Here is a 24,960-nt window from a genome sequence, read left to right as displayed (position 1 = left end):
GCAGTGATTTACAGTACAGAAACACATCTGTTTTTAACGTAGTGCCACTTGAAGATCCCAAGCATCCAATACTGACCTTCGGCCTTGTCCCTTGCGAACAGAGATACATCCAGATTCTCTGAATCTTTTGAGGATATTATGAAGGGTAGATGGTGGGATATTAAAAGACTTCACAATTTTACATTGAGGAACATTTTCTGTAATTTTTCCACAGCTTTTAAAGCCAGTTACTCCCAGATTGGTGAACCTCTGTTCATCTTTACTAACTTCGGAGAGACTATGCTTCTCTAAAATGCTTCCTTGACACTATTCACTTTGAGCTGTTGGATTAGTGTTAAAATGCTGAGCAAGAGTTGCAAACTGTTCATTAATTCCTCTACATCTTTACTGTTTAACTGGTCGACAGAGTCCCCTAGAGTGGACCAAATGCATTTCTTGACCTTTAAAAATAATAAAGTACAGTGAACTTCTATGTCATTTTCAGTAGTTATTGCACAAACAAATATATGATTGTATATAGACCAACAAAGATATGCTGCAGGATGGTTGAATATTATGTAAACTATTTTTTTTCTGCCTTAAAACACTCTGCCTGCACTCCCAGCTCTTTAAATAATAAAACAGCTGATCTTGCTGTAAACATCACACTACTGCTGAATGAATGCTTCATCCTTTCTGTGCAGCCTCTGCCCTTAAATGTTCAGGCTTTTACCTTTTATACACTTTCAATGCAGAAAAAAGGGGTAAACACAACAAGCCAAAATAGTTTTAATGTTTTTAATATAATTAAACTGTAGATACATCTGAGAGAGTTTACCTTAATATATATAATCTTCACTCATGTAAAAGTCAAGGTGCTCTAATGCAGAGGTATCTTACATGCCTTACTTGGGTGCATATTCACTTGTATCATATTCTCTGCTTAATTAGAACTTCTCTGCTTCCCGTATACAACTCTGATTGCATTTGGCTTCTTCTTGCCATGATAATTTGCCTTACAACATTAAATATTTAAAAAACTATTCACACAGCTATTTACATATAATAAAAAAAGGATAAGGCTCATGTAAAATCCTAAAGACCATAATTGATACAAAGAGAATCCATCACAGTCATCAGCCTTTTTCTCTTTAAAGTAAAAATATTAGCCATGTTTGAGTACATTCATTTTAAGGTGAAGAAGAACGTTTGTAACTGTTACACCATAGTTTGATCTCTGCCTCTCAACCTCACAATCAGCTCCCACAAACTGGAAAACAACAGGTTGAACATTAAGTCGTTTGTGTAAAATAATCTAGACAAGTTGAATTATTTCTAGTCGTATTTGTGGGAAAAGAAAAACTTTAAGTAGTGGTGTTATCTGGCATGTTACTGTACATGCCTGTGATCGTATGTTTGTTGACATACAATAGCACATCAAGCATGTCCAGTATCTGGTAAGGTTTTAGAGTTGCTTTTGGAAAACTGGTCCCTGGTCTGCTATGATAAGAAAGAAGAAGAAAACAACTCCAAGCATTTTATCAGGCGAGCATCTGGCCTTGCAGCAGTGGAGGAGTTGCTCTTTAGGTTGGAACAGAAGTTTTGCAGCTGTTCACACTAGCTGGATTTCTTCAGCCCAGGCAGTGTGAGCTCATACCTGGAGAGGAGAGAGAAATTAAAAATGAATAAAGGGAACTTATAGATAAAATACTAAAGACAGCATTCCAATAGAGATAGTAGAAAATGTTTTACATACATGCATGTCAATACCAGAAAAGGTTTTTTAATCAAAACAACTAGGGTCAAACAATATTTGTCAAGGTTTTTCTGATTGTTTAAATGACCATAATGCAACGGGAGGGTTAGATTTTTTTAAAAGCATTTCACTGCTGTCCTACCAAGGCTAAGATGACAGGATTCATATGTAAGTGTACCTCTTTACCGTTTTTCACAATTTCTAAAACACAGTTTCCTGTTCTCTGAACCAAATGGTCGGGTGCCTAAACTAAATTATCGAATCAGCTCCCCCTGTTGGCAAAACCTCAAACGCTTTCCCTCCTTAGACACAATCTGCAAAACTCATTTGCTCTTTTTTTCTCCAAAACTCTAAACACAACCTCACTCTTTAAAATCTCTTTTGCATTAAATTGCAATAGTGATGCATAATGGTAACCACTGGGCCAGAAGTTAGACACAATTTCAGCACTATCGTCACTGTTTAAACACAGCCAATCAAAACTTGTCTCTGATGATGTGGAACCAGTTCAGGCCAGGTCAGAGAGCAAAAATGAGTTAAATTTGACATCAAAAATGGATGGAGATGATCTGAGAGTATGAAGAGGGGGAGTGTGTGAAAGGTGGAAGACTGTGAGGAGGAGGAAGAGAGAAAAGATGAAGAGGAAGACCATCATTAACAACAGCGATTCATAGGGATGCACAATATTATCTGTATGATATCAGCAGACATTAGCTTAGTAAAAAGTAAATATAGTATCAGCAGATATGTAAAATGTCTGCTGAAATTTGCAACTGATATTCTATACAAAAAATTTAATATTTTGCATCCCAGTAAATTTCCAATGAAAATTCATGCTACAGTGTCTGACTGAGTTATTCCTCATAAAATGAAAATGAGGGACACTGGATGAAAAATTACCTACAGCTATGCAAAATGTAAGCTATGACTGAGTTTTACATTTTTTTTAAGGAAAAGGCCAAACAAAAAAGCAGTAGAAGAAAATACTCTCACACTCTTGTCTGCTCTCACAGTTCCAATACTATCACAACATCTGGTACTCAGACCTTCATCTGGTTGTTTACTATAATGAATCAACCTGAAAGTCTGAGTAATGCAAAGTTTTAAAGCAACAGCAAATCTTGTGATTGTGCTGGAGAAGTGTGCTGGAGTGTTTTGATTCCTGACTTCTTTCATATTCACCTCTTCAGGAGTGCAAAAAGTTTAGTCCTTCAAATATCAACATTTTAACCCTTTGAGGTCCACGGTGATTTTGCCATTTTTAATGCCTTTCTTTTGACAATATAAACCCCTCAGAAAATGTATACCATGCTTATTTTTTGGAATCATTTTTTCTGCACTACCTCAGCTTTATGAAATGAAATGTATAGTTTTTAAGTTTGATTTACTGTACTAGATATAGGACCCCCAAAAAACACAACCCCCCCAAAAATGGGTTTTAAAAATTGTAAAACAGTTTTAAAACAGCATATTGTTATTTTTAAAAGAAATAACAAAATGCTGAAATTATGAAGAAAGACACAGAATGGTGTAAAATTATTTTTTAATCAAATTCAAAAGATCATATCTCCTGTTTTACTTTGCCAGTTGACATCAAACATTAAAGGGAAAGAAGGCTTAAAATCATGCTTTCCACACTAAATGATTGCAATGCAAAATCAGGCTTTGTTTTCATGTGACAAAAATAGTGGATGATGAAATCTTGCTGGCATTGTCATGGACCCCTAGGTGTGTGTTTTGCAACTGTATCATCTATTGTAATAAAGTTGACTTATTTGCTGTCTTACAACTGTCATGAATGAACTTTTTCCTGGAGCAATCACTGACCACAGGGTTTTCTATTTCGCTCTGTAGTGTTTGACTTTTGGCTGCTATGCCTATAATGTGAGAGCAGTTTTATTCTGAGCGTAGGTAAGACTGTTTAGATGTGACTGTCTGATTTTGACCACAGATTTAACCGGGATTTGTGTCCAATATTCAGAGAAAAGGAGGAGGAATTTGAGAGATGTGTCTTAGCAAATGTGAAAAACTATTAAAGAAAACTGCCAGTGTGGCTATGTGCAACTGCTACTTAGTCTGCCTTCCTAAAGCTTATGAACTAAGACATCATATCATGTTTGTTACATGCAAATTAACATTAAAATACTTCATTCTCAGGATTCTGGTAGAGCTTCATGTGTGCCTCTAGCAAGACTTTGGTTAAATCTTTATTTTACTAAATATATGTGTTTTCCTATCTCCCTCTATAAGAAGGTAAGCAAGCATATTTCCTTCAAATTTGAACTATTGCTTTAGACAGGATTTATGACTCCGAGCAAAGACTGCTTGGTTCATTTGATCATATTTTAAATAAGGTTCCATATGACACCTAAAGCACATCTTTGCAGTGATTCAGAAAGACACAAGAATCATATACAGCAGGTTTTTCACTCAACTCATGGCAAAGAGCAAAAAAGAGCATCCTACCACTGTGTGACGCCTTTGACAAGATCAGTCTGTGACAATTCAAGCAACACCTGTGGAAAGAACCAGAACATGAAAAAATCAGCTCCTACAAAGACTGCTTCAGCTTGCCACTTGCAAAAAAAAAAAAAAGCATGATTTGTCTTAATTTACATCGAAATAAAGGTATTGTGTCTGGAATTCAAAGGTAGATTCTGTTACAAGCAGGATTACCATGCCAATGTCCTTTCTCTCTCGTGTGTAGAACATTTTGTTGTTTTTCACTGACACGTCCAACTTCCTCCTTTTTGCTTCATCAAGTGACACATCAAACTCAAACCTAATGACAAAAGACAATTCAAGAGAAAGTTGAAACCTCTGAACTCTGAATATAAAGCAACCTCATGTTGGAAATCAGAAAGCGAATAAAATGTAGACTGATAAGTTACTTGTCATTGAAGACAGGATTGACTGTCCTCTTCTTGACATGTGTCTTCTTGCGATGTCTCCAGGTTTGGTCAGGGAGCAAATAGAGGCGGACGTAAGAGTCTGTGCCATTCTCACTGCAGGGGAATAAGTTCCTGTTGGCAACCAGGAGAAGCAAATAGTTATCATTGCTGGCTTTGCAATCCTTTGTCATAATTCATATAATTACAAAGGCATTTTTACCTTCAAAAATATTTGTTTATAAGTGTTTTAACTGAATAAGTAAACACAGAAGCTCAAAAGGACAACATTATCAACAGTAAGACAGTAACACCAAATGAAAGGAATGTAAAAAAGGAAGATCTCAAAGGCAGTGTTATAGCAATACAACTGAAGAGAAAGGTAAAGACTGAATTAATATTAATTTCAAATCTGGACACTGAAAATTTCACTCCATTCCTTTTTGCAAAACTGCTCAAGCTTTGTTAGGTTGCACAGGACTCAGGTGTGAACATCCATTTTCAAGTCCAACCACAAATTCTCTATTGGATTGAGATCTGAGCTTTGACTCAGCCACTCCCAGGGTATATGCAGGAATCTTGAAGTTAATTTTAATACTTTTTTAAGACTATTTTCAAGACCTTCTCAATATTTTTTAATACCTCACTGCCACTTCAAGCTGTAACCATTTACATCAGTGATATAGCTCGCTCTGGCGCTCTCAGAGACAATTTATGAACACACCTACAATAGCCTAGTTTTTTATGTACCTGTTCATCTTTGTTTTTTGATAAAAATGAATAAATTCACACACTTTTACGATGTTTTTGGGACTCAAACTCCTGGACAGCTAATTCAGAAAAAATACACTCAAAATCTAAGACTTTATAAAGTCGTGATAAGACTTTTTAATACTTTTTAAGGGTCGTAATTTTCCCAAAATTGATTTATCACCTTTTAATACTTTTCAAGACCCTGCAAATACCCTGACTCTAGAACATTCAGCTTCTCTTTTAACTATTTCTGTGTATGCTTCACATCATTGACTTGCTGGAAAATAAATCTTCTCTGAAGCCATAGTTCTCTTGCAAACTGATTAAGAATGACCTCCAGGATTTTCCTATTTTGGCCACCCTCTACCTTTACAAGCCTTCCAGGGCTGGTTGCCAAGACACATCCCAACAGCATGTTGCTGCCACCACTGTGCTTCACAGTGGGGATGGTGTGTTTTTGTGCAGTGTTTGGTGTTCACCAAACATAGCCTCTTGTCTGATGGCCAAAAAGCACTGTTTTGGTCTCATCAGACCAAAGAACTTTCTTCCTCTTGACCATGAAGTCTCCCACGTGCCTTATGGTGGACTCTAGTTTTTCCAACAGTGGCTTCTTTTTGCCGATCTCCCATGAAGCTTTGATCGGTGAAGAACCCAGGAAACAGCTGTTGTATTGTGAGTCTCTCCCATCTTAGCTGCTGAAGCTTGTAACTCCTTCAGAATAGTCACAGGTGTCTTGGTGGCCTCTCTTACTAGTCTCCTTTTTGCATGGTCACTCAGCTTGTGAGGACGGACTGATCTAGGCAGATTTACACATGTGCAACATTCGTTCCATTTCTTGATGATGGATTTAACTGAACTCTGGAGGGATTTTCGGTGCCTTTGAAATCTTTTATATCCATCCCCTGACATACCTTTAAGTAACCTTTTCCCTGAGTTGCTTGTAGTGTTCATTTGTCTTCATGGTGTAATGGCAGCCATGAATATTGGTGAACTAGTGACTGGACCGTCCTTTGTAGAAAACTGTTTTCACTTTGACATTAAAGAGTTTTTTTTGTTGTTGTTGTCAACAAAGCTTAATTACATTAACCATGATTGATTTATAAAAGTGTAAAACATCCAAGCAGGTGAATGGTTTGTATAAGCACTGTGTAAAGCTGTTGGTGAGCAGATTTTTTCCCACTGACCTGCAGGAGTTGACTAGGACAATGAGTTTGTTCCTCAGGGTGGCGTAACGTACAGTCAAGTTGATTTCCCCAAATGAACCCTGATGATTCCTGATGGCCCTGTTGAGGGAAATCATTCATAGAGGTCACTTTTATTGGCCTTGCTCTAAAAAAAACTGTATGAAGCTGTAAACATCTGTAGAAAGGTTTAAAGCACAATAAAAGGTGTGACTCACTCTGGATATGATGCTCCCTCTGAAACATCAAAACGTGACGAGGCGATGGAGTTCTCCGACAGCAGGCTGTGGGAGTCAAAACGGCGCATGTTTGAGGGCGTGGAGGGGGGCTTCCTACCTTCTGAGGCCAGGAAGGAGCCACGCCGGTGATTTAAATAGTTTGCATTAGAGCCATTCTGGATATCTCCTGCTTGGGACAGAGATGAGGCTTGGTTGTTGGAGGAAAGTGCTTGAGAATTGGCTGTGGCAATGGGATTCTGGCCAGACGCAGAGGCATAGGCTCCCTGGTTTGTTTGTGGTCCTTGTTGTCTGACATGTGGAGGAGGATCGAGGAGGATCTTGGGTGGAGGCTTTTCCAAAGACATAATCTACCATGGGATACAGGATGTGAATAATGTCATTAGAACAATGTAAATGAAGCAACTTCAAAGCTACAGGATCATAGCTGTATAAGAGACCATATCTTGTGTGTGCCTTGATTGAACTGTGTCTGTATAATGCTGTGATTTCCTGACTAGTGGGGGCTAAAGTTGTGGCAAGAAAGAGGAAGGCACAAAGTATGACCAATTTATGAGGGGTCTGCCATGTCAACAGCAGCAGAGCCAAAGAAAATATGACAAAAAGTATCTTATCTTTGGCTTCACCTGCTCTATGAGCTTTGTAGCTTTAAAATTTAAATGTAAAGTATGACATACTTTCATCATTCCTAATTTTAAATTGGTGTGCTAGTATCCCCTCTGTCATTCTTTTCTGATAACTGAGAGTATTCTTGCCATTATTGTGTGCTCACCCTGAGAGTGGCCTTCAGCTTGATCTGGCTGTTTGCTCCAGAGCGCTCTAATGGGAAGACCTGGTCCAGCATCATGTTGGAGGTGTTGAGGAGACGTTTCAGGGGAATGTTTAAAACACCGAGCTGGTTCTTCTTCTCAGGCTCCTTTATCTGGAAAAAGACAACAGGAACTAAAACTTTTCAGCAGAGCATGTGGAAAGTTTCTGTCTTCTTTTGGATTTTTTTTTTTTACATTAATCTTGTTTTTTCAGTACACTTTTAAAAAGCATAGTTACTATTAAGTTGACATGACAAGTGGATAAAGGTAGTTTTATTTATCGAACACAAAAATATCTACACATGTTTATATCAAGATGTAGGCCAATGACAAATGATTCAGTTAGTGATTAAAAAGTGATTCTTTCATCTGCTTTTTTTTGAAGAAACAGGTTGCAGCATGCTAAAAGTACCCAATCTCAATGTTGTGAGATTTTAATTGAGAGTACAGCAAACTTAAAAAAAAATACATAATCCTTGTTGAATGTTTTAATCGGCTAAGAGAAAAACATAATGGTTTAATTTGTACAGGTGTAACAGCAAACCTGAAGGCTGAGCTGCTGTGTTTTGACGCTATGCACAAAGAAAGAGAATCCTTCCTCCCACACTGGGTCTTTGGATGCATACACAACCTGGAGAAAAAAGACACGCAGGTTTTAGTGTGCAACATTTTTTAAAACCATAGGCAGACAAGTTGGTGCCAAGAAAACAAGAATTAAAAGTAACTGATGGATATAATTATCTTTAAGAAAAAGGAGGAAATAGTCGACAAATTTGATTAAACTAGAGCAGTACCTTGCTTTTTTGTACATCATCCCCAATGGATAATTCCACACAAGAGTTGGGCCCAACATTTCTCTTTGTTAGCTGGAACAGAGCAGAAAGTGAGGAAACTGCTGTCATTCACATGTGCCAGATCATTAAAAACAGTTGTTGGCAGGTAGAATAAATCATTATTGCATACACTTTCAACCACTTGCTTTCATTGCTTGATTTACACCCTGCAGGCTAACATCGGGGGTTTGTCTACAAGCTGCCTGTTGCTTTCCAGGTTGGGCAGGTCTTGCATTCCAGTCACTAATACACTGCAGACACCAAAAACAGATGTTTGTGATGGGAAAAAGAAAGAATCCTGAGGGTGGAATGTGAATGCTACCAGTGTTAGCCACAAGTCGCATTCTAGCATCAGCATGAATGAGCCTCAGTTTAAGAAAGGGGAAGAAAAGGCCTATTCAAGGTGAAAACTAGTGGTGGATGCAAGTTTTCAATCCTTTACCTGTGCATAAAATCTGTTTCAGAGTGTGACACATTCACGCTTTGGAAAATAGAGTGATATCAAAAATATATTAAAAGCAAAGTATGCTAAATAGATGACAAAAATGTATTCAAAATAATAACAATAATACAATTTGTTTTGTTCTGCTAGGCCACCCCTCTGAGCTTTAATGTTCAGTTAAAATGTTATTGAATATTTCTTATACATTAATGTAAAAGCAGAATTTAACATTTATCATTTGTTGTCGCAGAGCTAAGCTTTTTTTTTGTATAAGACTCTAACAGATAACATTTTCAAGTCAGATCCTTTTATTTTCATTAATAGTTTGTACAAATGAGCATTTCAGTGATGCATGATTTCTAATAGCTCAAGTTGTATATCAGTTAAAATCCACCATGTGTTAATAACAAATGTCATTTACATGTACAACACACTTTATTTATGTAGCATTTTTGAATTTGAAACATGCCCTTTGTGCTAAAATCTAAGTTCATAAAGTGTCAAGTGTCATAGAACTGCAACAAAACTAAAAATTCTTGTGAGCATGAGCTAAGAGCAAATCTGATCGATCAAGTGAGAGATAAAGCAGTATACACTGTTCAATTACACCTTTTTTAAAGCTACAGCTAATACAGATCAAAGTATTATATTTGGTTCATCTAACCAAATCAAGACTATCTGAAATATATCTTGATGTTCCAGATCAGTGTGGTAGAGGTCATGCTTCCTCTTGTCATTTGAGCCATATATTCTTTGTCTCTCCCAGACTATACAGTCATGTGCATAAGTTTTAGGCATGTAGGGCATGTGGGGCCCAACGTGCCACAACCCGGGTCAATGTCAACACATGATGACACATACGGGTGTCATTCAGCAGTCAAGTTCAAACTTTGTGTCATTTCTTTTTTCCTGGCTTTTTCACACTGGGTGATAGACCCAAAGACTGCTGGTGGTTTTCAGGCCCTTGGAACATCCACAGTCATACTATCTGCCCGGGTGGTACCCTAGGACATGCTTACATACACTCCTTACTCAACAGATTATTTTCCAGTATGCAAGGACATCCAGAGCCTGGCCTGGGTTGTTTCAATCCTGTTTTCACCTGACAGTGTCCTCAGGCGGCTTACTCGCCTTACTTCTACCTAAATCTTTGGCCCAAACAGGCCTTAAAGTCCTGCACAGTACTGTACATTTTGGAATGATTTTTATGACTTTGACATAAATCCCAGAACTTGGATAAAGATGGGCCCTTTTATTGCTATACTTGGTATCTTGCATTAGCAAGTTCAATTTACTTATTTCCACTAGTTTATGCATTCATTCACCAATTTCTTTGATTTAGAGTAATGCACCCATTAGATTTACAATGGGTGTATAACAGTTTAATATAATGTCATTTCAGTGCAGAGACAATGTTCACTGTTCTGTAAAAATTCTAAAAATTGTGCAATTCTGCTGTACTTTGCTCACAATTGCAGTGGAAACGTATAATACACCTCAGGTTTGTGTCAAAATAAAGTACTTAAGTGAATCAACTTACATTCTTTATATCAATATAGAAATGCACAATGCTATCAACATGATATTAATATCCATAAAAATAGCTCAAAAGGCAAATTATCAGTACTGCAGATTAGTGCAGTTTAAAGCAGAATAAATGGAAATAAGTCCACTGATTTTCCCCCTTTTTTATCCTTATTCCTAAAAATTCAACGCACTTTAAAACCATCAATATTCTCTGCATTTTCACTGATACCCAAGTAATTACACTCCTGATTTATTTATTATTGCAATACAAGTAAAAAATGTACTGGGAGGTGAACAATTCACTTATCAAAGTTGTTTTTACCAAGAAAAAAAAGTTATTTTACAAGATTAACTGTTGTTGCAAAAGAAAACTATGTTTCCATAAACATCAACGGTTGCATTGTTGGGTGTAAGTCCACACAATGACCAGCAGAGGGCAGCCAGATGCTAAGCATACATGTCAAAAGAACCAAAAAGAGTTATTAACTTTCAATGTTGGATAACATTGCCAGGATGGATGTTGTTTAAACAATGGGCACATATTAGCAGGTAAAAAATCTATGCTACAGAGGCTGTTAAGTTATTTGTGACGAAAGGCATTCATGTATCTATAACAGTCTTTAGAAATGAGTCTCTAAATGTCAAAAGAATTCTAGTAGGTAAACAAGAAAGTGTTTGAAATGATCAATATTGCTCCATGAGTTCTTTTGCTGGGAAACTAAGAGTGAACAGTCTCAGGTTAAGGGAGTAATAAAGCAACAAAAACACCGTCTGGTAATAACACACCCACATAAAATGACAGGCATTCACCAGACTAACAGGAAATACCAGCTGTGCACAAGTACACCTGGAAAAACAACAGTAAACACCTGATCTGACTGACGCTCTTGTCTGGGATCAGAACTAAAGAACTATCAATGCTGAGGCAGTGAAAGAGAAGCCTGACTACAGCCTGATTTAACCCAAATAATGAACATGTGTCCTTTAAATGTAGTCCTTTTGAAATGAGCTACATAATTTTTAAATGTTCTATCATGTATAAACGGGAAACCTTCGTCTTTAATTTAAAAATAAGACAACATCCTACCATTTGCATGGCCAAAATAGACTTTAAAGTTTCTTCCATGCTGTTGTGATTATAAGAGTGGATTTTGTGCAGAACAGAAAAGCAATTTGAAATAAAAAGTCCCATTTTCTCTGCTACTTGTCCATAAGCTACCAAAGCCCCTTTGTGGGTCCTCTTCAAATGAAAACGCTCGGTTTAAAGTTAAAAAAGAATGATAAAATTATCATTAAAACTATTTGAAAATCCAAGTACAAGTATGGCATAGAAAAACTAAAATTAATGAACTGAAATTGTTCAAATAAAGTAATATAGGTATAGCCTTATTGTCACTGGGGAACTACACTGAAATGCCAATGAGGCAAATTCCAGATGCCTGAAAATCATATAAAATAAATATAATGATTACAATTGGTTAAATGGAACATTTATTTGATTAACATTAGTGTCTTATATGTATGTCAAATTTTTCTAATGCAGGCTGTGACGCTGCAATGCACTCTGGGTACTAATGTCATATGGTTGCAATGTTTTTGACTTAGCCAAACTTAAAACCTGCCAAAACATTACCATGATAAATCTCAGAATTTCTGTAGTTAATAGGATCAAATGAAACCTTCTTACTGCATTTAATAATTTGAAGTGGGGCTGAAGGGGAACAAAGGGAGAAGGTGAAATGTTTGGAGAGGATTTTGGCAGGTGCTGTTGGAAGAAACTCTGCAGATCTCTGCAAGGACTCTGTTTGCTAGAGAGAAGACTGAAGATTGCTCTATTGTTATGGTGATACCTCCTCCATGCACAAACTCTGTCACAGGTGAGAAGGAGGGCCAGTAATATTGGAGATCACTACAAAAGAACCTGTAGGGGTCGAACTTAGAGTAACCGTCAAGTCTTCTGCATTTGGATTATTTTTGTATTTTTGCAATGCATTGCTCTTGATTAATTTTTCGGCTGGATTATTCCTTTTTCAAGTTTTTGAAGGACTATTTTATGGACTGCTGGGGGGTGCTTTGGATTGTTACCCGAACTGAAGCATTAAAGGGGGATTAGAACTAATTGCAGGACATTTTTTTTTATTTTAATTCTTGTGGGATTGGGATTTCAGGGCCTGACCTGCAGAATTAGAGGGGGCTTAGATATTAAAAGAAACAATTTCATTGATTATTTTTGGATCATTAAATTGACCTTCATACATCTGAGTTTTCTGTGGTGATTTTCCTTGGGTTATTGGCTGTTTAATTAAGTTGTGATTCTTACTCACGCTCCCTCCTTATTTGAGTATCTAACCAAAATTAAATGATAATTTATAGTAGTTTTAGACTCGTGAGTATAACTAAGCTGTAGAAATTTACGCTGATTGTTATAAACTAAAAACGTTTTTTGTCGAAGTTTTTATCATCAAGACTTGTCTTAGTCTCGTCTACCTCATGGAGAAAAGTGGTCAATTCACAGTTTGAATCATAGTTTTGACGAAATTCGCATTGCTTCACAAGGGAAAAAAAAATTTAAATTTGGATCACAATAAAACAAGCTGATGTTGGCAGAATTTAAGTGGTGGAAGAAAGACTTTGGTCCCTACTGTTTGGAGACTACACTGGACAGACTGCAGCATTCATAGTCATAAGATAATGTTTTTATCTAGAGAGTGAACTCTTGCCTTACCCGTGCTTCCTGCTGCTTCCCATGTTTCCTTTGCTCTGAGATCTCTTTGTGGTCTCTCTGGACACAAACACAGCAACACATCAGCATGTCCATCTCTCTATTATGCATTACTTTTTTCTTAAAAACAACAATTCCTTTTAGAAAACACTCACTGGCAGGTTTGTCGCATTGTCCAGATATACTGCGAGCATGGCACAAGCAAAGCCATCTGCAGACTGAGGGAAAATAGGGAAATACATGACCCAAACAAGTCCTGACAGATGACACTGAATCGAAATATTATGAGAATCTGAATGGGATGAAAGTTACATGAAGCTACCTCTGTCTCAAGGTTGGGGTCTGTCTTCAGAGAAAACCACTGGAGCTTAAGGTGGACTTCTCCATTCTGGACTCCATCCAGAGGAAACCACTATGACAGGGAGACATTTATCAACAAGATATGCCTTATTAAGATTTTAGTTAAAATCAAAAGGAATTAAAAATGCATTTAAATTATTTTACATTAAAAAAGTAGCAGCCTGTTACAGTAAATTTCACATGTAATTAAAATGTAATTTGTGCAAACTATTTACAATGCACAGTTTATTTAAATTAGCATAACATTCCTCACCTGATCCATTTCTTTTTCCCTCTTCACTTCTCCTAAATCAAGATGATACCTGCAGAGAAGGAAAGCATTGGCCAGTGATGATTCAAAAGCATTTATATTTGAAAATAACGAATTTCCTGCACAGAAAAGGAGCACAGAGCCAGTAAATTCTAATTCCCAGTAAATGTAGACTTCCTGATTTGTTCTACTAGAAAAACTAATGTTTTCCCTGCTTAAATTCATTTGGCAAATTTGTTTAAGATTGTCCAGGATGACCCTACAGGACACAAAAATAGCTGAGGCAAAGCTTTATATCCACGTTCACTTGTAAGATACCGCAAAATGTTTTTGAAGCCATGCTCAATGAAAATCAATTAGTCTGAGGTTTAATTTCCTTTCCTTTATTGGTCTGATCTCTGACAAATGGCTTCTTTCTTATTATTATTCAAAAACTAATGGAGATTAATGCAATTTAAAGTCCCCCTTGTTTTGTGTGTAAGATCATATCATGATTAAGTATGACTTGACTTGTATTCAGTCAATAAAAATATTATTTATATCTGATTCAGTTTCTTACTTTCCAATGAAGTCATCTTTATCTGTGTCTTCATCAAACAGCTCCACCTCCAACTCCTGGCCAGGAGCCTCATGAACAACAAACTGCACACAAGTAACAAAAGGGAGATATTTAATTACGTCAAATTAAAAGTCACTCTAAGATGAATTGTCCCTGGTCTGCACACTAAAGCAGCCAAGACTGGGGTGTCCGAACATTTTTCATAGAGGGCCACTTACAGAAAAATATAAGGATGATGGAGCCCCTTTCATATACCTCATCTTCAGTGTATTCAAGTTAGTAAAACCAATCTGATGTAGGTTAAGATATTCTTAGTAATTATATCTACATCTTTCCATTAATGGCTTAAAAGGAAAAAAGCCCAATAAAAACCAAATATGGGTTTTAAAACACATGGCGGTAAAACCGTATACATGGGTAAAATTTGACGATTATGCCAGAAAATATGGAAAGTAGTAAAAAAAAAAAATGTTTAATGTGTTAAGGAGATTTAATTCAAGCATGCATTTACTTGTTTATGAAAGACTGACTTCTTTTATTTCAAGAAAACTTTACTGTCTTTCACAAAGCGAGAAAATAAAGCTTTTTGAATCTTGAATCAAAGGAAGGCTGTGTCTTTCTTAAACAAGGAAATGCATGCTTGAATTCAACAGCTTCCTGGTTTTGCATGCCAGCATACACAGAAACACAAGCTATCATGTGTTCAAGTTTATCCTGTTTATTTACTTGAAAACTGATAAAGCTTAATTGGATTAATCTTTTGGATGAAACCAAAGTATGACAGTTTTCATAAAAATATACTAATATGACTGCAGTTTTGACAATATTCCAGCATTACTCTACCTCATACACCTCATTCCATGTCGGGTGTAAATTCTCTTTGACTGTCTTGCTTTTAAAGTGACGATTTCCAACTCGGAGCACTGCATAGGGGTCTGATTTTCCCTTCACTAGACCCATCATGTATGTGTCCTTAGCCACCAGGTCTCTGGCCCCCACTAAATGGACCCTCACCACGCCCTGAGGATTAGAAGAAGGGAACGTTTCCAACTATAGAAATACCTCACAAGTAGATACATTTACAACAATATCAAAAATCAGGGCTTGACATTTACTTTTTGCTCACCAGCCACTGTGCGTTGTAGTTTTCCACATTTACTAGCCACTCTGAATTTCCACTAGAAACAATTTTCTTGTTGGAAGTAATGTCATGCTAAAACTTATTAGAACTTTGCATTCATTTTGGGGAAAATTGCCCCATTCATGTGCAAAGAGCCTCACTGCAATAAGCATCTACCACTATAACAATGTTCAAAAACATTGGCACAAACAGTAAAAACCCAGTTACAATAAAGCACAGGATGTGGCACCAGTAAATTCAGCCTGCCAAAAAAGCTAGCAGGAGTCACTGCACTATATGCTATGGCTGGAATCCACCTGCATTTAGCTGGTTGGTGGGTGTTAATGTCAAGCCCTGTAACAAGAAAACTATAACTCTAAAATGTGCTTTTAACTGCAGGTTATTACATGTAATTTAATGCATAAAATGCAGAGAACATCTTACATACACGGGGTAAAGGGAACCTCATCTGGTCCACTTTGACCTGGTCTATGAGGGGAATGCACATGCGGTTGGGTAACACCATCAGGGATGCAATGATGTCCATAATGGTATCCTCAGACAATGAACTGAAGAGGGAAGATTACACAAAAGAGCTTTAAAACCTCACAACTAAACAGCAAAAATGTTCAGACCTTTTAGTTATTGACCTGAAGGCAGGGCTGTCCAGGAGGTTGGTCATGCCGGTCCAGTTGATCTCCAGAGTCTGAGACAAAAGGTGAAGCAAACGTCATTTCCTGTGTGATTTTTCAAACTATCAAAACAACTTAACATATTAATGATTTTAAAAATGTATATGGGCACTCACAGGGCGTCGGATGAAAAAATAGGTGACTCCCCCCACCAGTGGGGCTTGGCCAATCAGCGGCTCTAAAATGACCCTCAGCATTCCCATGAGCTGCAAGATTAAGGACAACTGAGGTGAACAGAGGGCTTGTATTGTCACTGCACACTGTATGATAAAATTTGCTGTTGCATTATGCTTTGACATGCAACATCATTCTCTTTAACATATTACACCAGCATCGTTCGTACTTATCACCAAAACTTGGGTGGGCCATCCAGGTATATTTACAGACACCCAAGTGTATTTGAAGAGTATTTTATAAATTAATCATTGTCAACATAACTTGGCTTTTTGAAAAAATACAAAAACTTATCTAATTTCAAAGTGAAAACTGATTTCTATAATGTCAATTAAATAAAATATGTAATGCAAAATAATTGTATATAATTTTTATTTATAATTTTTTTTAAATTTTATTTAGGCAGTCCTATTTTATTTCTGGTTAAAAATATCTAAAAAGATCTGGAGTTACTTTACAGTGTTTGTGTTTATCAATGCTATCAAATGAAAAAATAATGGACATTGTATCAATTAAAAATACGGTACTGAAAAAGTATCAAACTATCGAAGTGTTGTCAACTTTAACAAAGGTAGAACTGCACGTTAAATATTATCAAACCATGATTAAACTGTATTTGCATGAGTGTTATCCTGTAATTATATCTTACAAGAAAGCAGAATTATGTATAAAAGAAAAATGTGAGATTCTTACTTTTAGTCCTTTGACGCCAGCTGTGATGGGCGTCTGCACCTCTGCATCAATGTCCACATCTCCTTCATAACTGAAAAAATAAACGACATTTGTGAAAAGGTTCCAAGAAATTGAAGAAACTGCCGCTTGTTCAATGCTCACAAAGAACTCAAAACAAAGGTATCCTGATGAATTTTACAACAACAGATAAGACTGAAAAAGGCCCAAAATGTAAGATAAATTTCCCACCATATGTTCATGTCCAGGATGACCTCCCTCTGATCCACTTCATGTGTGTATGCTTTCATCCCAGTGATCCTGAGAGGCTGAAATCAGGGATAAATATAAAAAGGTGAGCAGCAACAGGTGTGGTAGTATCACTTATACCCAACAAGAATCAAAACCCAGATTTGTTTAAAAACATCTAGCCAGGAAAACATTTGGTTACTGTGTGGCTAAACAAAATCATGTAGGCTATGGTAGCATAATGGCTGGTTTAATGAAGATAAATGAATGTTGCATAAGGAAAAATGTAAACTTACTACGTGTCCAAAGTGGACCTTTGTGAAAGTGAACATTTTTAGCGCGGGGCTGGAGATCCTGACAGCCGGCTGGATGTTTTCTTTCAGGAGTTTCTCCATGTACATCCCGAAGAACGGCCAGGCCTGCTCCAACACCTGAACACACAAAACAAAGCCGAACACATGAACGCCTCGACGCCACACCCCAATCCTTTGGCAAACATCACTTCACCTGCACTTTTCAATAGAGCAAACAGCTGAGGAACACAGCCACCCTCTGTTTTAAATCATAATCATGCAACATTTTACTTTATAGAAAAGTTAAACAATGCTGCTCTCAATATATTTGGTCTCTTCAAGGTCAGATGCTTGGTTTAATGTTGTGTCAGTTTCAATGAGAGGGGACTAGCTGCAGACTGCCGATCTCAGATGGCCCCCAGCAGACCGCTTATGCGAGACGCCGTATATTTCAGAAGGCATATCTCTGTTGTAAAATGATAGGTCGGCCTTTAATACAAATTAAGATGCTGTATTAGTAAAGGGGCTTGTTGTATTAGGGATACACTGTGACTGACTTCCTTTCTAGCATGTATGCCACCAGTGCTTCAGATCAAATTAGCCGCAATGCAAGCAGCACAAGTGCTTATTTTGTCCTATATGAAATAAGATAATAGCAGCTCATTGCATTAAGATAGTATATGATACTTTTAAAAGGTCCAGCTGCAGATTCAGTGAGCTTATTTCCCTCTGAATTTATTTCACTGTCTCCTGTCTTTCCTGTAAAGTCAACAGCGAGTGTAAATAAAATACAATTGCAAACAGTTAGATATAAATGAGTAAAATGCTTAACAGGAAGTGCAATCTGAATTTATTTTCAAAATACCATGCAAGGATACGATTTGTTCTATAAATAAACATTTTTGCACATTTAACAGTTCTAACAAATGGTACAACATGGATGCAGCACAAATGCTTTGAGTGTACAACTTATCAAATATAGATAAATGGCTAAAACGTTTAATCAGGAAGTATAATCTGGTTTTATTTTGAAAGGTTTGTGTTCATTTCAGCCCTGATGGTGGTAGATTTACAGTGGGAGTTCAATCCTATTTATTTTTGGAAGTTTTAGCATGTATTTCCATTCTGAGATGCAGAGAAGACTGTCTTGATTTTAACAGAATGCATTATGGGTACTGCCAATGCATTTAAACATTTTTTATTGATCTGGGGTTCGTAGTCAACAACAGACTATAAAAATTCTAACTTCATATTCATAGGAATATATCAGAAGAATTTTTTCCCATTTCAGCACTACTATAAGTCATTTTTTACATGACAGAGCAAAAAGACAAATACTAATGGTGAGGTCATATTCATTTTTTATTTTTTTTATTTTTAACTTTTCTAAACATTCTAAAATTCTGTTTCCACTGTCATTATGGGGTACCAAGTGTAGATTAATAAGAATAAAATGAATTTAACCGATTGTAGCGTCAGGCTGCAAAAAAAAAACAATACTAAAAAAAATGAAGAGGGTCTGAATACTTTCTGAATACACTGTAGATTCACATCATTTGTCAAATGAAAAAAACCTGCTGGCAGCTAACCACTGGAAGGATGGCATAAGTTTGTTGGTTACTTATCTTTTCTCCCTTCAGCTTTAAAACAACCCCAGAAAGGATTAATATTGAAAGTTTCATCAGGAATGACTCAATGTTTAATCTGGTTTTTTTTTCAGTAATATACCTGTCAGCCATCATTGGTAAATATGATGCAGGATAAACACAAACCTTTCAGTACAGTCCACCAGTCCACACTAAGCATGTGGTGGTGGGTCCTGAATCTAGACCAGTTGAGAACTGCAGCCACAGATCATTTAATGTAAAACAGAGGTATCATAAAGTAATGATGGCTTGATTTACTAGGTCATAGTTCAACATGATTTTATTACACCTAAAAAGAAGAAAAAAGGGGTTAATTCTCTTACTGTACCTTGTTGACCCAGTCAACTTTCTCCTCATCAGGAAAGTGGACCTTTGAAGAAAAACACAAGGGGAAAGTTACAAGGGAGTCTGTGGATTTATTTAAACAGAAATAACACACTGGCATGCATGATGGTGATGATGATAGACATGTGTCAGCAATTATTATCCATCATGCAAATCTTCACTTGGCATTCAGCACAATTAGACAACATAAAATTAATGGAATTAAAAAAGATCAAGGGATCCAGCTCAGAGAACATTTGTTTTTTTCTCATTTCACAGATTTGACAGTATTCTCTGATCGTGGTGGATATAGAGACGTACAGTAAAGTTTGTTATTCAGGTCTTACCAACGTTTCTTTGCTGTGTCAAAGCTGTGGACTGTAACAGAGGGTTGGAGTCGTGTTTGAATACAGAACAGCAAAGAGCCCATCCCTTATCCAAACACACTAAAGTTACATAACTGAGTGTTGCCACAGTTTTACAAGTGAAAAGCTTATCTCAAACTTAAAATGACCTTTCAAAGCTTAAGTTATGTGTACAGTTTCATTCGACATTGTAAATCTGCATTACCCAAAATGGAAATTTGCAAGCATTAATGAAAAAGCAGTGTTTCAGATACTAAACCACATCTTGATATTTCCATTGAATTAAAATACACCATGTATATGTCATATTATATATAAAGAAATAACACAATTGTCACATGATCAGAGGTATAAACATTTATGTGATTCTTGTATAAATTAAGCCAAACTGAAGTTTGTTTGATACCATTTCAACAAAAAAAAAAAAAAAGAAATTGAAGTAGGGCAAATTGCAATTTTTTTCCCCAATAGTGGGATTTTAGATGTGATTATTTTCTTAAGTTCCTCATCTTTTGTATTTTTCAACAAACAAAAGCAATAAATCACTCTATAATAACCAGCGCATTAGATGAATCGAACTAGGGCTGTGATTTTGCAAAAAATCTAACTTTGATCACTTTGACTCATATTGCAAATTTAAATAAATATATACACAAAGATGAAGAAAGTATGGGTTTTTTTGCAAATTATTCTACAAAAATAAACACTTGGATGTTTGCATGATGGTTCGAATTTAATATTTCTGCTACATTAAAAGAATTAAACTGGTATTTTGACACACATTTTAGGTCAAAGAAATATTGAACCTTCTGCTGTCGTAAAATTGAAGGAGGCCATATTGCAATTGAATCTAAATTTTGATGAACTGCCCAGCCTTGATTCTAAGACATTCAATATTTGGGCATTTTTATGCTACAAGTCCCTGTAAAGTGAAATTAAAAAAGTGTGTCTGAACACACTAGTAATAATGGAATACGGTTGCTGTAAAAATGTGAAAACACTGAGGTCTACATGTGACTAAATTTTGGATTTGGATTTAAACTGATGTCAATACCTTCACTGAAAGTTAACAGTTAGCTAAATGCTATTTTTTGTTAAGTGTGAGGTAAATATTCCAAATCTATAAGCCACGGTAGCTTATGGATGATTAAAGCGTCATAACAGAGAGATTTGAGCCAGAAAACAGACTTCTGTCTCTAATCTGGCACAGAGTCAGGCAGCCACACTCTGATGACAGTTCACCTGAGATCTGGGGACAGGCTAATTGCTGGAGTGCTTGTCTAGTTTCACTTGCAGCAGGAACAAACATCTTTCCTACTGAAAGTGTGCTCCGTCCATATTTCACTTGTCTTTAGTCCTGGATGATTAAAAGAAGTAGGTTGAGCGATGATAGGTAGAGCATGGCAGGCCGATAAGTCCTCCATTCTGGTTGTAACATTTTTTTAAATTGGAGAGGACCCTGTTTTTCGTGAGTGGGCTTGGCATCGCCACATTCAACTGACACATCCACACCATCCTAGAGCGGATATTACTGCCTCATTTTTCATGATTTTGAAGCCGGCTCTTCTTGCTGAGCCATGCCAAATGATCCAATCACTGAAAAGTGCCAGAATTTCCATCACCAGCATCAGTACTGGTGTATCCTCATTAAAAACACTGATAGTGGGCGTCTAGGACTGTTATTTTTTCATGCTATAGTATAAAACAAGTATCAGTGTGAATTCCACTTAAAATATAAATGCTGCTAAATTAAATGATACCTCCACATTAACACCAAATGGTTTTAATAGAAAAACTTGTGGTCAATTAGTAGTTATTAATGTAAACTAGGGCTGGTCAACTAATCAAACACTAGATTAAATTGCAACATGGCCTGCTGAAATTTCCAAATCACAAAAGGTGAAATATTTATTTAACCTGAAATTTTTAACTTTTTTTGCAGCAGAGATGTTACGTATTACATATCATGCAATTACTCTAGTACTACTTTTTAGAAGAGTTTGCAACAAATTTACATTTTTCTTATTAAATATGAGATTGACAGAAAAAACATATCATTCCTTTATATGCAACAATTCAAATCCAATTTGCAATAAATCATCCAAATTTGATTTTTTTTCATTGTTAAATTTTGCAATTGCGATATAATATGTGATTATTTCTTAAGTTCCTCATCTCATGTATTTTCCAACAAAACCAAGCAATAATTACATCTATACTATCACCAACACAATATTAGATTAAACTAGGGCTGGACAATTTGTAAAAAAAATATCTAGGCTAATTGTAATGATTTTGACTCATTTTGCAAATTGGATATGAACTGTTGTATTAAAGGGAATGATAATGTTATTATAATTCTAATATTTAATGAGAAAAACAAACAAAAATGAAGAAAATAGGATTTTTTTTGTACACTATACCAAAAATATGCCACTAGAATCATTGCATGATATGAAATGCATAACGTCCCTGCTGCAAAAAAAGTTTTTAAACTAGTACTTTTATACAAATTTCAGGTTAAAGAAATATTGCACCTTCTTTGATTTGAAAATTTCAGCAGGCCATATTGCGATTTAATCTCATTTGCAATTAATTGCCCAGCCCTGGTTCAAGCATGGTTTGGTTATTATATAGAATGATTAATTAGTTGTGTTTGTTAAAAAATACACAAGATGAGGAATTTCAGACATAACTGCATGCTGGTTAAAAGAAAATAATCAGAATTACATTATTTCCCCAATTCATGCAGCCCTATTTCTGCATATTTGGTCTGGCATCTTTTTTCTAACTTAGCATCATATTTTGCTTATTACATTAATGGTGTTTTCTATATCTTATTTGAAAATGCATTGCTATATCTTGAAACTTGATATATTGCCCAGCAGGGCTGAAACGATTCCTCGAATTATTCGGGTGATTCGAATTAAAAAAAATAATTTTATATGTTTTTATAATTTTACCATTTTTAAAGACTTATATTGATGATAAATTGACACCAATTAAATAGAAACACGATATTGTCACAGACATTGACTGAGACTAAATAGGTCAAAGTTCATCATCATATAGTCAGGATTCAACAGGTCACAGAAGCGGCTTTATCCCTTAAAATGCATTTTCCATGTCAGTGGATGGTCTTAAAAGGTCATATTTTTATGGTGGATGAATTCAAAAACAAATATGTGCAAAAATTAAAAGTGAACACACTAAAAAAATCGTCCATATTCCTGTAATCTAAAGGTTCACCTTTCAGATGTCATCAGACTACTGTGTGAATGATGGAACTTTATTGTTGCTATATTGTGAAATATTACACGCATGTATAAAGTAGAGGATGTTAAAATGATTGTGTCCCTTTACTTTAATGGCAAATTGTAAAATAAAAATAAACTACGGTACAATAGAAGAAATAAAGTGTTAGCACCCAAAAATTCCTGGGAGAGGATCCCTAAAACCCCAAATACGGCACACTAATGTCATTATTTAACTTCCTTTCCTTGTAACATTAAGAAATGTAAACCGTCATCAGAACTTCACTGCACTTTGTAAAATGTATTTTCTTTAAAGAATAATACCAATTTTTGATATAGAAGTAGTTCATTTAAGGGACCCAGCTTCTTTTCTCATTTCTCTAGTACTACTTCTCTTGAAAAAAGCCAAAGTGACTAATTAAAAAAATGCAATATTTCTTATTAGAGTACTCGATTAATCATCAGAAGAATCGATAGAGTACTCAACTATGAAAAGAATCTATTACCGCAGCTCTATTGCCCAGCCCCTTAATCAAATGAAGTGTGTGCAACATACTAATTACAAAATTATGCCACACAAACACAAAAAATGCAGTTTTTCAAAATACCAGCAGCTCCCACCATTAAAGTGTCATCCAGTTTCACATTTACTGTGCACATCACATTCCTCTGACATTAGAGGAACCCCTCTTATTGTGTCTTTTCTTCTTGGTTCCCATGAGTCACTGTGGGAGAGGGTGTGGTGTTACGAATGTGGAGACAGAAACCTCCTCCTCCTGCTAAATAACTGCACATTGGGCTGGAAGAGCCCATTTCAGCCCAAGTCTGGCATGCCATGCAAATACTGCTGTCAAGGCAACAGTGTGACACACCTCGCTGTTTAGGGAAACTTGTTTTTAGTTTGAGTGAAAAGGAAACATTCAAAAGGCTCAGTACAAGGGAAAACATTTAGGCTAAAGTTGGAACTTAAGACCTAAAGTTTCTTTTCAGGTCTAGCCCCAAAACAAGGCTGTTCAAACAGATTCTCTTAGTTAATAAATATGATTCAACAGGTGAAACTTTATGCGTTGGAGTCATACACACCCATGATGCCATTTGTAAAGCGCCCTGCAGCTCCTTGCTCACTACTATGTTTTCATTATCCACGAAGTCGATAGCGGTCCCGATCCGGGAGTCTTTCCACTGGCGGTTTTTCTTCCACCAGGTGACCATCACCATGCAGAGCAGCACCCAGCTGATACTAAGGCCCAGGTAGCCCGTCAGGTACACCGGGTAAAACACGAACACGGCTTTGCCAAAATAAATCAGGAACTCCATCAGTATGCGGTTGACAGCGGAGGAATCCAGCTTCTCTGTGCTGCCCTGAATCGACAGGCTCTCCCCGGGCAGCGGTCCCTCCGCCCGGCCGCTGGGAAGTATCGGTCCGGCGGATGCCATTTGTCCGTACTCCTCCTGGGCCTGGTTCTCTAGAGTCCTAAAGAGTTGTTAACACTGCCCAGACGGGTTAGCTTTCGTTTCAGTTTACGGCTTTCCAGAAGACAACAAAACAAGCCTGCCTATGTAGTGCGCACCACATAGGTGCAGCGGAGGATTAAGTCAAAAACTTCCGTGTTTGAGACTTCCAAATGCAGGTACGCATACCTGCGCCTTATGGGTGGGGAATGCGCGGGACCAGAGAGGAATTCCACCATAAAAATGATTGTAAAAACGGCCTCCCCTGTTTTACTTTTTAGTGAAATTACTTTTAGAGTGTGAATAAAAGTATTTCTTTATTTTTTCACAGAAGATTCGTCAGGTTTATTAATGGATTGAAGTATCGTTAGTATTATTTTCATAAAATGCAGTAGTCCTACAACGTTGCCGTCATATGTAAATGCTT

The 24,960-nt window shown here is 36.5% G+C and overlaps 1 protein-coding gene across 2 annotated transcripts; it reads right to left on the bottom strand.

Annotated features, from left to right (window-relative positions):
* Positions 1 to 837: 837 nt before the first annotated feature.
* Positions 838 to 24,681, bottom strand: esyt3 (extended synaptotagmin-like protein 3). Of its 2 annotated transcripts, none has more exons than XM_041806480.1 (23): positions 24,165 to 24,681; positions 19,467 to 19,508; positions 17,496 to 17,630; positions 17,203 to 17,279; positions 16,975 to 17,044; positions 16,224 to 16,313; positions 16,066 to 16,121; positions 15,864 to 15,984; positions 15,139 to 15,315; positions 14,296 to 14,378; positions 13,740 to 13,788; positions 13,449 to 13,538; positions 13,282 to 13,344; positions 13,130 to 13,186; positions 8,397 to 8,468; positions 8,147 to 8,233; positions 7,566 to 7,715; positions 6,776 to 7,143; positions 6,561 to 6,659; positions 4,627 to 4,758; positions 4,412 to 4,517; positions 4,202 to 4,251; positions 838 to 1,636 (listed from the first exon to the last, which is right to left on the bottom strand). In XM_041806480.1, exons 1-23 carry the CDS (start codon positions 24,516 to 24,518, stop codon positions 1,597 to 1,599), a joined length of 2,568 nt encoding a protein of 855 aa, XP_041662414.1. In that variant the 5' UTR covers positions 24,519 to 24,681; the 3' UTR covers positions 838 to 1,596. The 2 variants fall into 2 exon arrangements, with proteins under 2 accessions (XP_041662414.1, XP_041662415.1); XM_041806481.1 differs by lacking the exon at positions 24,165 to 24,681 and adding an exon at positions 19,810 to 19,838.
* Positions 24,682 to 24,960: the final 279 nt, after the last annotated feature.

The sequence above is a fragment of the Cheilinus undulatus genome, linkage group 15, assembly GCF_018320785.1.
Source record: "Cheilinus undulatus linkage group 15, ASM1832078v1, whole genome shotgun sequence".
Taxonomy (NCBI): Eukaryota; Metazoa; Chordata; class Actinopteri; order Labriformes; family Labridae; genus Cheilinus; species Cheilinus undulatus.
The sequence above is the reverse complement of the archived record's forward strand: the minus strand, read 5'-3'. Positions and strand labels throughout refer to the sequence as shown.